Below are 15,078 nucleotides of genomic sequence, written 5' to 3' on the forward strand. Positions count from 1 at the left end.
GAGTTTACTTCCGGGAACCACTACCCAAAAGTAAAACAAATAAGTCAATATCTAAACGTTGATTTAAGCATCTGCCTAAAGTTGTTATATATATAAAAATAATTTCTGTCTTGTAAAACCATTGATTTCAAGTCATCGCTTTTTGGATGTTGTATGTGAGTCAGCATTTACTCTGTGTCTTGTGACTCACAGCAAGGAAAGAGATCGGGGTTGACAAATATATTGGGGGCAATTATCGAACCATTGTAGGATACAATGACACAGTCTGTATGAGCGGAGTATTTGCATCCCCTCCAAGCGACGGAGAGCCAACTGAGCGGACTGGTCTTGTGTCCGGCAGTCGTAACAGCAGAAACATGGAAAACGTCAGCTTCAGCCATGCGACTCCGTCGTACCAGAGAGATACCCCTGCAGTACTGGACACAACCCAGACCGACGAAAGAGGCTTCAGTGTAAGTGAATCTATTGTTAGACAAATCAAGTTCAAAGTAAACTTTTAAACCAAGGACACAAGAACCAAATACTGTGAAAATCAATAGATCTATTCCGAATATTATTTCAACATTGATTTTCTATGAGTAGTTTTACGGATCACCTTTAGAATTCAGCACCACAATTTCTCGTGAGGAGGTTCTCAGCCGTAGGTCATATGTCAGTGAGACTGGCAACCAGTTTGTGAGAACCCCTTCGGATTGTTAGCTCGACAACTAACCGAATGAGCTACGTCCACATTGTTGCACAATGTGCAAATTTTGTCGTTCATGTGACGTCACGGAAATGAATGGAAAGAGTTGAATTGGTTGCGGACAACTACGAAGGTTACGGGTAGACTTGGTGCCTCGAGCTTTCAATCTACAGATGGTTGCCGAATGGTCTCGATATCATTTGGCACGATTGTCCTATTCCGTCATCTACAAGATACCATGTTGTGTGGAATGACTTGATTCGAATGATTAAATGAATGATTTGATTCGAACTGAAAACCGTTGTTGACGTCAGGTGTCAGACGTTGATTTCGCAGTGCATGCATGAATGACGTGTTTGTATAAAAATCATTGTGTGCTTTCATGACAGAAAAATGTTGTGGGGAAGTAAGTAAGGATAATGGGGATCGCGCCAAGGAATGAGTGAGACATGGGCATGTCTGGTGACGGCACGAGGGTGAGTTAGATTTCGGACCATTATTGAAAATATGTAGATGGGTGAAAGTTCCATCAGATCCAATTTCTACATTACATCGTTTATATAACTTTTGACGTTTCTGGTCTCCCATTTTTTTGTTAACAAAGTATGAATAAATGGAAAAGGAAAACAACTGGTACTCATGCATCTACCTACTATATTGGATTAGGTCCCTTACCCTAACCCTAAATCCTAACCCTAACCCTAAACCCAACCGTAACCCTAATCCTAACCTTGAAATAATTCTAATAAATAGAATACGTTGACCAAACCGGCACGAAAATGGCTGTCGTATCAAGTGTAATGCATTATTAGCGCTTTGAAAAATAATTACGAATAAATTCCATTTCCTTGTTTTGGTTCAGATTACTGAATGACAAAGATATATATGTATATTAGTTTACAGTTATAATTCATTTGATCCAAATAGTTATGTTTGAAACCGAAATATAAAATATATTTAGATTATTTAAATTGACCGAAACTGCAAATAATAAAATATGGCCAAATGTGACTAATGTAAGTCATTCTTACTAAATTTAAAACATACAAAATCTATAAATACACAAAATATAACACCTCAGCAACTCTTACTACAAAGAAATATGAGCATATTAGTCAAAAAAAAAAAAAAAAAAATGAAACCGGTGCTTGTGAAGAATTGCACATCCAACATAAAATACTATTATGACGTGTGTTTAAAGTTTGTGGTGCTGTATTCTAAAGGTAGACCAGTTTTACTAACACAAAACAAAAACAAAATTATCCTGAATCATAAACCTTCTCCAAGTCAACTAATAGTAAGGATCCAAACACTGTACATAGAGATTTTTTAGCATGTTTCAAAATCCAGCACCACAACATCTTGTGCAGAAAGTCACTGTCAGCATTATTCCGTATCATTTCACTTTCAGAGTGTTCGCAGGCGTGATCAAGATAGTAGCACGAACCCATCAGGTCAGTTGCGTCAGAATGGCAGCAGCAACCAGGGAAGCGCAGGATCGGATGAGGAAGACGAAACGCTGCTGTATGGAGCCAAGCATGTCATCATGCTGTTTGTACCTGTCACACTCTGTATGGCTGTTGTCGTAGCAACCATTAGTTCTGTCACATTTTACACAGAACAAACAACTTACTTGTAAGTTTGAAAGATAGATTGTTTCTGATTTTATTGCACAAAGTTTGGAAATAAAAATATGCCTATAAGATTGAAAAATAATAGGTGCAATAGAGGTATAAAATCTGTGTGTACCTCACAATGATAAAAATATTAGTGGAAAATGTGTATGTGTGCTCCATGGACATAGAGAAGAAAGAGAGCTGCTAGGACATCCAGATATCATGGGTATTTGGCTGTGATGTTATTTGTTATTGTTACCGAATTCCTGTTGTGAAGTGGTGTGGTAAAAATATGAAAGGAACTGAGAATTTGAAATTGTTAGCATTATTTCCCACAAACATATAAAACTGTTTGTGTATTCTTTCAAACATTTTACCACTGCAATCTATCAATAGAATCTTTGTGGTTTTAATTCTGTTTTAAATGCCAAAATGTTTAAAGTGAAATTCAGTCACTCTCAGTTGTGCCTGTGACTCTAACAAAGTCATGATGATACCCAGTTTGCCTCCCCTTAGTATTTTGGCTGAAAATGACATTATATAAACTGGTGTATTTAGACAAGTCTTACATGGATATCAACCATCCTCTCTCCAGAATCTACACACCTTTCCATGACAAGACTGACGACACAGGAACTAAACTGTGGCAGTCTTTTGCCAATGCCTTCATCTTGCTGGGTGTGATTGTAGCCCTCACTGTTGTGTTGCTGCTCTTGTACAAGTACAGATGCTATAAGGTGAGCTCTTCATCTGTCTACAATGCATTGGGGGCTCTTCAAAGGCCAAGATAAGAATGTATTACCAGTCATAATGTGGACATTGAAACTAATACTCAGAAAGCTTTAAGTCAAATTTGATTAATATGTACGTGCGGATGTTAAAAGTTTGTATTTAGGCAGGAGTTATAGGTGATCTGAATGATAAGTCAGCCTGGCCTATTTCTATAATTGGTGACTATGTCCAGAGATTATGAGATTTCACCTGATAAGATGTGAGATGTAACCTTCATTCAGAAGGTGTGTGTGTGTGTGGAATACTGTCTCAGTAGTTTGTTTCAGGAACATTTGTGTTTAGATGTGTATTTTACCAGTGCTTAGATGTCTATTTTACAATGTTTAGATGTCCATTTTACAATGTTTAGATGTCTATTTTATCAGTGTTTAGATGTATATTTTACCAGCTTCTAGACGTTTATTTCACAGTGTTTATGTGTCTGTTTTACAGTGTTTAGATGTTTATTTTACCAGTGCTTAGATGTCTGTTTTACCTGTGTTTAGATGTCTATTATAACAGTGGTAAGTTATTCCTCTGTGCGTATTTCCATGAATTCTTGTCATATGTATGACCATTCTATGACTGACGAGTAGTTTTATTCAGGTGATCCACGGCTGGCTGATTGTGTCCTCTCTCATGCTCCTGTTCCTGTTCTCATACATTTACCTGGGGTAAGTGAAAGACACTTACTGTGGGTGTCGTCTACTGGGAAGGCTCAAATTTATTTTCCAGATGTCCTGGCAAGGCTAAAATGTATAGCCCAGTTTTCCTGGAAAAGCAAATTAGGGAAGTACTACCAAAGCTATAGATATGGTGGCGGGGAACATAATCCATGTTGGGAGTAGAGAGAATGCTTTTCAAAACATAATTATAATCTTTGCTTCTGTAACACTTTATGCTTGAACTTCAACTTCAACTTTTTTATTCTCATAAACCACAATCAGTGGTACAGGAGCCAAGAATATACAATATTACCAAATGTACATAAATATAAATATGATGAGGAGTTATTTGCATAACAATTTATACAAGTGACATGTAAAGAGTGATTAACATTTGCTAAGTTTAAAACTGACATGTGACATGACCTTGTTAAGTGTTGATATTTGTGATATTTCTAGGGGATGAATGTTTCTCTGTAAAAACTTAGTGATATATATTTAAATAGATAATTGAATTTCTCACAACTAAATTCGTCACCACCTACACAGAATATGTTGAGGGATTTTCATATATTTCAGGTAAAATGATTCTGTCAAATAAGTGTTTGATGGAGTGTAACCAAGGGTATACCGCAGGAGGTTGTTTATAATCATGACTAATGTATTGGTATAAGGCATGAGATAATTTGACAGTCTCCGTAGATGTGAGTTTATACCAAAAGGACAACATGTTGACATGGATTCTTATATTTAATGGGGCACTACCAAATTCACCATAAACCACCACAAGATCATCAAGATGACACTGAAGAAACGATCTTGGAAACAGCATAATTGAGGACACAGATCATGTGTCAAAAGTTCTCAAATGACCTTAAACTTGAAAACAGACTGACAGAAATGTGATTTACCATGGATAATGACAATTTAATGTCGGATTTAATAAAACATGTGATGAAGAATAGACGTAGAGATGTGTAAATGACTTCATTTATATTTTTATATCTGCCAAAATTAAAGAGCATCCATGTTAATCCTGTTTGCTTTGTAATTTGTCAGAGTCTCCGAGTGAGGTGCACCGTGTACCTTTAGCCATAACATTGCTTTCAAAGTAATAACAATATTCAGTAATGTATCAGTGTATGTGGGTGTTGGTAAAGTTTCAGATCAGTAGCATGACATTAAAATGACCTTTTCATACTTGATAGAGGTTTCTGATAACCATACTTGTATTGAGATGTAAATGTAAAGACATTAGTGGGATGTAAGAAGCACCAGTAATTATTTTCATCTCACAGTTAAAACAAAGAGACTTATGGATGTTAAGTAGATAATATCAAGTTAACCCAGGTGTTACTAGCAAAGACCAATTAATATGTTCATGAGATGTGTGAATTTGTAACAATTGAGCTGTTGCATCAGTTTGACTGGTATCTTGTGCAGTCAGATTTAATGAAAAATGTATCAGAATGGCTGAGTTACATTGGTTTTGTGGTTTTGCACACAGAGTACTTACAATACTATATATAACTTCATCCTCATTTTTCATTGTTTCAGTGAGGTGCTGCGAGCCTACAATGTCCCGTTCGATTATATCACAGTGGTTGTATTGATGTGGAACTTTGGAGTCGTAGGGATGATCAGCATTCACTGGAAGGGTCCTCTGTTGCTGCAACAGGCCTACCTCATCGTCATCAGTGCCCTCATGGCGCTCATCTTCATCAAATATCTCCCAGACTGGACCACCTGGGTCGTACTTGGCGTCATGGTTGTCTGGGGTCAGTTAACCATCCTTTTAGTTCTCTTACAAACACCACTTAAAGGATCCTAGGTCAGAAATAGGTTGAGCAAGGTTGGGATCAGTCAGCCATTACATCAGCAAACTTGTCGTAAGCTGTCATCTGGATTCCTGCAACCAGTTGTGTTCTATACATCTCTACATCTGATGTTCGTGATTTTAATTGATTGGTAAATGTTTAAGCAATTAGACAAGGACTTGTGCACCTGCCTGTCTTTCAGATCTTTTAACGCCCCATAATCCTGTAAGTTCCAAAATCTCTTGACTCTGCAAGCTCATGTGTTATGAGCAGATCTTTTGCCCATTGTTCATCAGCCAGCCAGCCACCAGCCTTGACCTTCCTCAGTTTGAACTACTGTGCATTAGGTGTCAGTTTCTGTTTTCTTTGTGTCTTTGTCTTGCGTTGCTCTATCTTTAATTGTAACTGTTATCAATATTCTCTTGTTTTGAGATGAAATTTGAAACCACCAGGTTTATATGTACCGTTTTGCTCAGATCTGGTGGCTGTGTTGTGTCCCAAGGGTCCGCTGCGTGTGTTGGTGGAGACTGCCCAGGAGAGGAATGAGCCTATATTCCCTGCGCTTATCTACTCATGTAAGTTGCTTCCTCTTATGTGTCATCACCTGTAATTACAATGCTGAAAAACAACTGAAAATGTGTCAATAACCACATATAGTTGTGATAGTATATGAAAGACCTCAAATCTGATCTGTCCAGATTGATTGAGTGAGTGGGTTTGTTTTTATCCTGTGTTTAGCAATATTCCAGCAATATAATTGTGGAGGACTCCAGAAATGAGTTCCTCCATCATACCATTTGGAGTATAGAACCCATGTATTTGACATGATCAGTTAACGCCTTAACTGCGAGGCTGCCCCGCCCATCCATATTGATTCACTGTAAGTAGTACATACAGTCAAATTCTGATGAGTCAAATGCTGGCGTCTCCAGTATTGTGCGTAACTCAAAGTACCTGTCAGCCAAGTCAATGCCCTGTTATAGTTGTTATCATTCGATTTCCGGTTACAAGAATTCGTCTCATAAATACACATGATCACTTGAGAAGGAAATTTGGTCCTATGACATTCAAACAACAGCAATCTTGTATACGTAAGCCAAAGTCAGTCCATGTGAAGTTAATTAGTGTAGCTAACTGGTCCAATTAACAAACCAGTGTGGCTCACAACTTCCTACCATTGACAGGTAGGTTCAAAAGTTCAAAAGGCAGATTAGTGCCATGTATATCTATTGATTGCCAATAGATTTTGTTCATGAGAAACATGTATTTTGAATTTCACTGTGCTAGTATTGAAATGTGTCCATATTTATATACTGTCTTTGTCACCTAATGTATTGGTGTGCTATATCTTGAGATGATATGTTGAATAAAGCATTGTTCAATATTCTATCATCTTTTGTCCTATCCTCATAGACATACCCATGTCTTGAAATCATCGTTAAGTCGAATTTATTACTTGGTCCCCAGCGATTTGACTCATCTGGATTTGACTGTATTACATGTGGGTAGTACTATAGTGATACTCATCTATCTGAATACACAGATGGTACTGATTTGGTGGAATCTGGTACTCCAGGTACAAAGAGAAATGGACTGTAGTACCTGTAGTTCAGAACAGGTTTGCGTATGAACTTTCTCATCTGAAACACAACATCAGTGAATGTTTCTTCCTATGGCAGCTACGATGATGTGGCAGGTGGTTACAGCTGCCGATGGAGAAGATGGGGATAAGCAACAGAAGAAGAAGAAGAGGAAACGAGGCAGTCCCAGCTCAGACGACACAGGTGAAGAAACCTTCTATAATATAGAGCTGTGTACTTTTGGGGTCACATACTGGCACATACATGTGCTCATGAATGATAATACATTCGCTGCAAGAAACATGGATAATGTTGACAGCTGTGGGTATCCTGTTAGTCTTGTCATAAACCATGGTGGAAATGATTCCCAGATTGTGTGGAAGTGTTATGTCAGCTTGACTGTTGTTACTGACTTTAAGATGTTATTGAAGTGCACAGTTCAGTCTGAACTGAATGATATTTTCAACACCAGAGCTAAAAAGAAGAGTGGAACACATTGAACGGAGGAGAGTTAGCAGTGAACTTCAACCACTCAGATCAGGGCCCCCTAACTCATCCCCATCCTAATCCCCACCCGAAAACTAACACTTGCCACCAACACCCCACCTGCCAGGAGCATGAATTGTTTTCACTCATAATGTTTCATAATATGTTTCTGATTTTTGTCCACTTTGAAGAATTTTCATTGAAAACGATTTCCAAATGAATTGTGTTCTCTGATAATGTTTGATTTTACATTTCTGATCTTTGACATTTTGAAGAATTATCATTGATAGTAACTGTGTATTGACTGTAAAGTTGATTTGGGCAGAGGGAATATATATTAAGATATATTAAGACTCATTTTTGGGGAGAGTCATGCAACAAAGAGGGGTCATGTTATATATAATGAAATGTAGAGGGCGTCGTATATCAAGGTCATGAAAAAAATGTACAATTATACAAAGAGGAGTGTCACCCAAGAATATGAACAGCATTCAGTGAGGGTACAGGTTTGTGTATTTTAGTGCTTCAAAAACCTCTTTGAACATAATTAATGATGATGATTTGCTTCCTTTCAGAGAGAACCACAATTTCTACAGACACAGGTGCTACAAATGAAATGCCATCAGATTCTGAAGACGGTGGGTTCCGGGACCATCTATATACACCTCGGAGACAGCTGTCCTCTAGTGGAGAGACAGAACGGGCTAGGTCAGCGGTGGCCAACTTTGGTGAGGTCCGATCCGAAGGTCGCAATGGACCTGTTGATGACAGAGCAATGACTGGGAATGCTCGGCAACAGCAGCAACAAGCAGCTCAGGAAGATGAAGAAAGTAGGTTGATCTTCTGGGTAAAGTGTTGTTTTGTTGGGAATGTTGTGGTCAAAATGGAAGTAATATTGCAACCATCCATGCCATCAGTGCTGTTGCCTTTGTTATTGAATAGTACAAAGATATTAGTGTAATGACAAATGTTGTAAACTCCCAGCTCTTGTTGCAGTGAGGGAGTGAATGTGTTTAGTTTTATGCTGCTTTTAGCAATATTCCAACAATATCATAGCATCAACACCAGAAATGGGCTTCACACATTGAACCCAAGGCTTTGTGTGACGATCATGATCATTGTCATCATCATCATCATCATCATCATCATCATCATCATCATCATCATCATCATCACTGATTAATGGTAATATGAATGATTATATGAATTGTAATGTTATCTTTAGTGCAACTGGTCATGATAGTGTGTATAATGGGGCCTTCTGTTGTGTGTTCAGGAGGCGTGAAACTTGGACTGGGAGACTTCATCTTCTATGGTGTCCTGGTTGGGAAAGCTTCCTCATATGGAGACTGGAACACTACACTTGCCTGTTTTGTGGCAATACTCATTGTAAGTTGCACACAGCCAGAACTACCACAGAATCTTCACAAATAAGGGTTTTACAAAACTTAACAATACATGTCGAACTTGTGTGAAATCTACCTGTAATCATTTCATTTATCCCCGGCAGTTATACTCATATTGTATGGAGTGACTTATCTGCTGGTGTAGCCACATGATGTGGTTTATTTTTGGTATATGGAAGATGTGGATTATTGCACATAATATCAACCCTAGTTTGTTTGGTCCAGTTTTAATTATTCACATTGTTCTACATATGCCATGTGAAACAACTAACAAATGTAAAATACTATGTTATATTTTGTTATTGACTTAGTAAAACATTGACTGGCCTGGTCCCGGTTTCACAAATCTCTTGTAAGACTAAAATCTTGTAACTTTTCTTGTAATATTCATACTTCCAGTGTTACAGTATAGGAGGTACACATCCTGTGAGAAAAGTTATGAGATATTAACCTTACAAGAGCGTTGTGAAACAGGGCCCAGCAACATGAATTTGATATGTTATCAGTGATTACTGCTCTGAGATGATTATTTCTCCCATATTTCAACATAGTCTTATGCAAGTTAGTGTGCTTGCTCTACAGTGAGTGGTAATTAGTTGAGTGAACATTTCTGTCTAACATTAAGTAATGTATATATATGAAATAAAAAGAGTTAAGGAACGTGGATATTTTGGGGGTTTTAATTTTGTAGTGAATACTGATCAGAGTTTCATAAAGATATCCTCAGAATTATAACTGATCACTGTATTTTGTTCAGTATTTGTATGTAAACATGGCAAATATGATACCGGGCTAATTATTGCTGTTTGTGTCTTTCTAGGGTTTGTGTTTCACACTGTTGCTGTTGGCTATATTTCGCAAGGCGCTTCCTGCTCTGCCGATTTCCATCACATTTGGACTTGTGTTCAACTTTGCCACACGGGCACTCGTCAAGCCATTTATGGACAAACTGGCTAGTGAACAAGTGTATATATAGCACTGTTAGAAGTTTCCTCAGTCTCCAGGCATGACTATACATACCATTGTTGAAACCATATGGTCTCCATGCTTTGTGTGTATATATATACCTGCTTCATCACTGTCATCTTGAGGAAGTGTTCTGGTGGTGTGTTTGGGAATATGTTGGCTGGGATTTTCGTAAACTATGAAATATTAGTCTCAAGTGTTGTCTGCATGACTAGGACAGTTTCCTCAGTCTCCAGGCATGACTATACATACCATTGTTGAAACCATATGGTCTCCATGCTTTGTGTGTATATATATACCTGCTTCATCACTGTCATCTTGAGGAAGTGTTCTGGTGGTGTGTTTGGGAATATGTTGGCTGGGATTTTCGTAAACTATGAAATATTAGTCTCAAGTGTTGTCTGCATGACTAGGACTGTTCATGATGTTTTATTTGTTTTTAGCTAAAAAATCCTTCAAAAAGTGACTGCTGCTCACTTTTTACTCAGACAAGAAAGACAAATGTTTCCCTTCAAAATTTTATATTAGCTTCCAGAAAACTGATAATTTTAATTCTTCAGATATTTTTCACATTTCAGATCAAATTTTGCACAAGAGTACAGATGTGTTAGTCAGACATATTACATGATGATCCTTTCTTCTCACAACCCATGCTTGCCATAAAAGGCGACTATACTTGTCGTAAGAGGCAACTAACAGGATCGGGTGGTCAGGCTTGCTGACTTGGTTGACACATGTCATCAATTCCCCATTACGCAGATCGATACTCATGTTGTTGATCACTGGATTGTCTGGTCCAGACTCGATTATTTACAGACCGCCGCCATATAGTTGGAATATTGCTGAGTGCGGTGGAAAACTAAACTCACTAAATCACTCCTTTCTTCTCATCTTAACTGAAAGTTTCAACAGATACAACAGACAAAATCCAATACTACACTTCCTTTTATGAGTATGAGGTAAGGAGGACGTAACACTCTTGAAATATTTGAGTTTAGTTCAAGGAAACAGGAACTCTGTTTTGGAGATCATATATATGTGTGAACTTTCTTATGGGACGCAGTTTCTGAATGGAGGGTTGAAGATAATTGCCCCCATACTCCCCATTCCACTTTTATCATTAGATAAGTGAAGTGATCATGTAAATGAATAATATTTTATGTAATCTATTAATGGTTCTGCGCTGAAATAAATCAACAGGACTCTTTCAGGTTAGGCAATTTGGGAAGTTGATGTGAAATTAGATATAATTTTTCTCTCTCAGCTATCACCATCTGCTTCAGAGTGTAGCAATGATTTTTTGCCATGAACACATGGCTGACATAGCTTTAAGTTGCTGAGAGAGTGAGTCTGGTTTAATGCCTATTTTAGTGTCAGTTATATTACAGCGAATCCTGTCGTATCTGATGAGTGTGAAGTGATGCCACAGTGCTCTTCTTTACATAAATATATATGCTGAACAGCAAAAGAAATGCAACTGTTCTTTTTGTCAAGTTTTTAAAAAGAAGATATAGAAATGTTTCCTTTTATCAGATTTCATTTTTTGGAATTTGCATTTCTTTTGCTGTTGAGTATACATCTCACAGACGAAACTTCCTGTAATGATCCCAGGGAGAAAATACACACCCCCACAAGGAATTCATAACTGCTCTGTCATTGTGTGTCATGATTTGTTTGTCTGAGAATGGTATTGGTCAAGCATATTGGTATTGCGGTGTGTGGGATGTTTTTATGTCCAGTCATCCTGTCTTATATCAGTGTTGTAACTATCTATGAACCATTGGAAATCCTCTCAATATTTTCTGATGTTAATGTAAATTGATATGTCTTGGATTTATGATGCATTGGAGAAAGCAGCTAGCATGTACATATACTGACATTTTATTTCCCTATAAATGCAAAAAAAAACCCAACCCATTTCATTGATTGATCATGAAGGATACAGCTTCAGTAGATGTCTGAAGGAGACAGCAGTGTGTATGATCGCTAAATGAAAAGCAGGCAACAATTTGATGAGATCATTGTTGATATTGGTTGAGAATCAGCCTGGATGCCGTAGTTTATTTCCATAACTATCTCAGGTGTAGTAACTTAATGTATTCATTTGTATATGATAAATTTCATGGCTCACCTATAAAAAAGAGCTATTTAGTGTGTTAAGTAGGCAGTTATGTTGTATCAGACACTTCAACACTGACGTTTTCATTTTGGATGAGGTAGGCTGAAATTGATTCAGCATGTAACTCAATCCATTTGGAATAAGTCAAAGATACAAGCATTATATTTCTGGAAGGAGACAAGTGTCTCATACAAGTATCCCTTGGAGATGTGATAGTCATTTCATTACTTTGATTTGTAGAAAATCACAGCTTGTGCAGAAAATCAGTCTTTATGGTGGATCACATTTTGCAGATGATTTTACTTACAATGCATGAGGAAGTAGAAACAAATTATTCTTTTACGTTTACTGTGTACTTTATCCCTGTTTTTATCAATGTGTTACTCAACAAAAGCAAATTGTCATCATCTTTTATGGTAAGAGAGAAAGTTAGAGTATTGTCATGGTAGTTTATACTGGTCAATATATATGCAAAGTGTCTCAAGATCAGGTTTTTACCAACAAAACATTCCCTTCGTATTCAGTATTTAAAATATTACAAGTTACAGCTTGTGTTCGTTTGTAAGGTATTTATCAACATTATTTTCACAAAACCTCACATTAATGTTTTAAACCTGCAATGAGCCCTGACTACTGGTGTACTGAAAGTCTTCCCAAGGATGCAGGGATAGTAACTGTAGGATGTTCACACTATTCTGTCCTGAGGTCAAAATTGTACCGTGTGAACTGGAACTAAACAGAATGGTCACGTGATTGCTCATTTGACTGATCACTAACAAGAATCTGGTACCTACTTCTGTATTACTTCTGTATACTGAAGTCTTTATTGTGTTACCCTGACTGCTCTCTTTGTGCTATCATGTTTGTATGTATTTGTGGAACCTCGCTGCACGAGGATAGCCTTCTGTAGTGAGATTTCTTGCTCCATGTTTTTGTTTTGCTAGAATCAGACACCGAAGCAAATACCTTACTTCCAGTCTGTTCATTGGGCGGTCATTTTGCGTACTACTCAGTCATTGATGTTTAGACCCTGTGTCGTCTGTGTATATAGCCCACTCACTTCTGTCAGGTGTAATTGTAAAGTGCTATTGTCGGAAAACTTTCTTCATCAGATAATGCAACATCATTGTTCTCTTTCTCTTAAGGAAATTGTAGGACATCTGTAAGGTAAACAGTGAAATGAACTGGACCTCCTTTCATAAAGCACTAAAGTGATCATAAGTTACTAAGGTTAACCTGAGTGTAATGTTAAAGAATGGGAGTTTACATTCACTTTAGTGAAGGTTGCTTCATGAACGGAGCCCCTGGTCTTTAGATGAGTGTTTATGCCTAATGGACTTGGGTTCAGGGATTGGTCCTGTGTAGCAAGATGTTTGTGACTGATCTAGGTCTCAAGCTGTAAGTCAGGGAAGACTTTGCTGGGAACAGTTCTATGGAAGCAAGTCAATGACTCCTGCTATCACACATGAAGTGTAATCAGGTCAGCTGTTTAACTGTAGAGAATTAAGACTTCAGTTAATGCATGAATGAGTTCACATGCCTGTCAGTCATTTAATTATTTCAGAAGTTACATGCATTTTTTCTTTCACAAGCTTATTTTGTTTTGTTAAAAAATGTCCAAAACAAAATCCTTAAGCCAATGGTTAGATGGAGAGATGTTAGACAAAACTCATACAGGTTGAGGTCAGATTGCTAGGGCTTGTAGCACACTGGAAGCATGTTCCACACAGTGCTTTGTGAAATGCATAGGAACTGTTTTAGACACTGCATTGGTTCAAGTCTTTTTGGGTCTGATGGTTACTGTATGAAGCTGTGTAGTTTCTCAGGAGGTCCGTGATAAACATTCCATGTGACATCTCACAGCATATCAAACCTACATGGAGAAAGACCAAGCTGCTGGTGGGCCTTGACAAGGAACTAAGCAGGAAGTGAGGGCACATGGTTCTAATATGGGTTTTGGTTTAACTAGTTGTACCAAAAAGCTACCTACTACAAATAAGCAAGAATTATATTTATTGACTTTGCCCTGTGGAACCTGTAAAAGAACAGTTACCTGGGTAATCCTTTTTGTAAAGACAGTCATGTAGTGCTGTGATAATTGAAATATATTCCGATCCAATTTAAATTCATATTTTTTTTTATTTTAATCAAAGCATATTTCGTCTGAATCTAGAGTATCCTAGACATGAAAACATTACTAACTTGTGGCCTTATGTTGAGGATTAGATATTGAATGAGGTTATACACTATCTGGTAGTCATAAAGCTTCATGGCCACACATTCAATAAGTCATTCCTTATGTTTGCAACACAGATGTCATTGAAATGTTGGGGAAAGTGTCATCATAAATAACATACTGTTTCACAGCCTGTTTTAATAAAACGTTCCTGTATGAGCAGCTGTGTCGGGTTTGATATGCTGTGTAAGAATCATAAAATTATCACAACTTGATTGAGACTTTTAATCACCCTGAAAATGTAATAACAGGGTTCTGTAGTTGCAGTTTGAAGGGGAAACCATTTTGTAACATTTTACGTATAAAATTATTTTTGTGCTAAGGCTGTTTTCCTGTTTTTGTGTGCCAATGGATTTTTGAATAGCTTACCAATGTGGCCAATGTGTGGCCAGTCATATAACTGATTGTGTTTTTTTGTTGTTTACCGCCGCACCATTTCAGCTGTACACAGACATCTGTAAATAACTGAACCTGTACCAAACAATACAGTGATCCCCAGCATATGCATCGATCAACACAGCTGGGACTTGATAGCGTGCCAAGTCATCAGGTCTGACCACCTGATCCGGTCCACTTTATAACCAGCATGGGATGCTGAAGGCCCAGATCTTCATGAGTGTTCTGATTATGTGGATCTGGCATTCCAACACACAGACTCCTGTCATTGGTTCAACAAAGACTTGCATCAGTTTAAGATTTCTTCCCACTTTATTTTTTGATGCGGTTTTGCA

At 37.6% G+C, this 15,078-nt stretch overlaps 1 protein-coding gene across 1 annotated transcript; it reads left to right on the top strand.

The window, feature by feature from the left end:
• LOC137293940 (presenilin-1-like) lies at positions 1-14,669 on the top strand. The gene is made up of 10 exons (XM_067824824.1): positions 1-452; positions 2,097-2,320; positions 2,897-3,038; positions 3,679-3,746; positions 5,295-5,515; positions 6,031-6,129; positions 7,234-7,338; positions 8,196-8,450; positions 8,897-9,009; positions 9,847-14,669. Exons 1-10 carry the CDS (start codon positions 270-272, stop codon positions 10,000-10,002), a joined length of 1,566 nt encoding a protein of 521 aa, XP_067680925.1. The 5' UTR covers positions 1-269; the 3' UTR covers positions 10,003-14,669.
• Positions 14,670-15,078: the final 409 nt, after the last annotated feature.

This window comes from Haliotis asinina, chromosome 8, assembly GCF_037392515.1.
Source record: "Haliotis asinina isolate JCU_RB_2024 chromosome 8, JCU_Hal_asi_v2, whole genome shotgun sequence".
NCBI classification, from domain to species: Eukaryota; Metazoa; Mollusca; class Gastropoda; order Lepetellida; family Haliotidae; genus Haliotis; species Haliotis asinina.

What these genes read in the sequence shown, in the direction of transcription:
- LOC137293940 (XM_067824824.1), top strand. Translation starts at nt 270, where the DNA reads ATGAGCGGAGTATTTGCATCCCCTCCAAGCGACGGAGAGCCAACTGAG. An exon ending in TTCTCATACATTTACCTGGG is followed by an intron (nt 3,747 to 5,294) that starts GTAAGTGAAAGA and finishes TCATTGTTTCAG; the next exon opens with TGAGGTGCTGCGAGCCTACA. An exon ending in TGGCGTCATGGTTGTCTGGG is followed by an intron (nt 5,516 to 6,030) that starts GTCAGTTAACCA and finishes CGTTTTGCTCAG; the next exon opens with ATCTGGTGGCTGTGTTGTGT.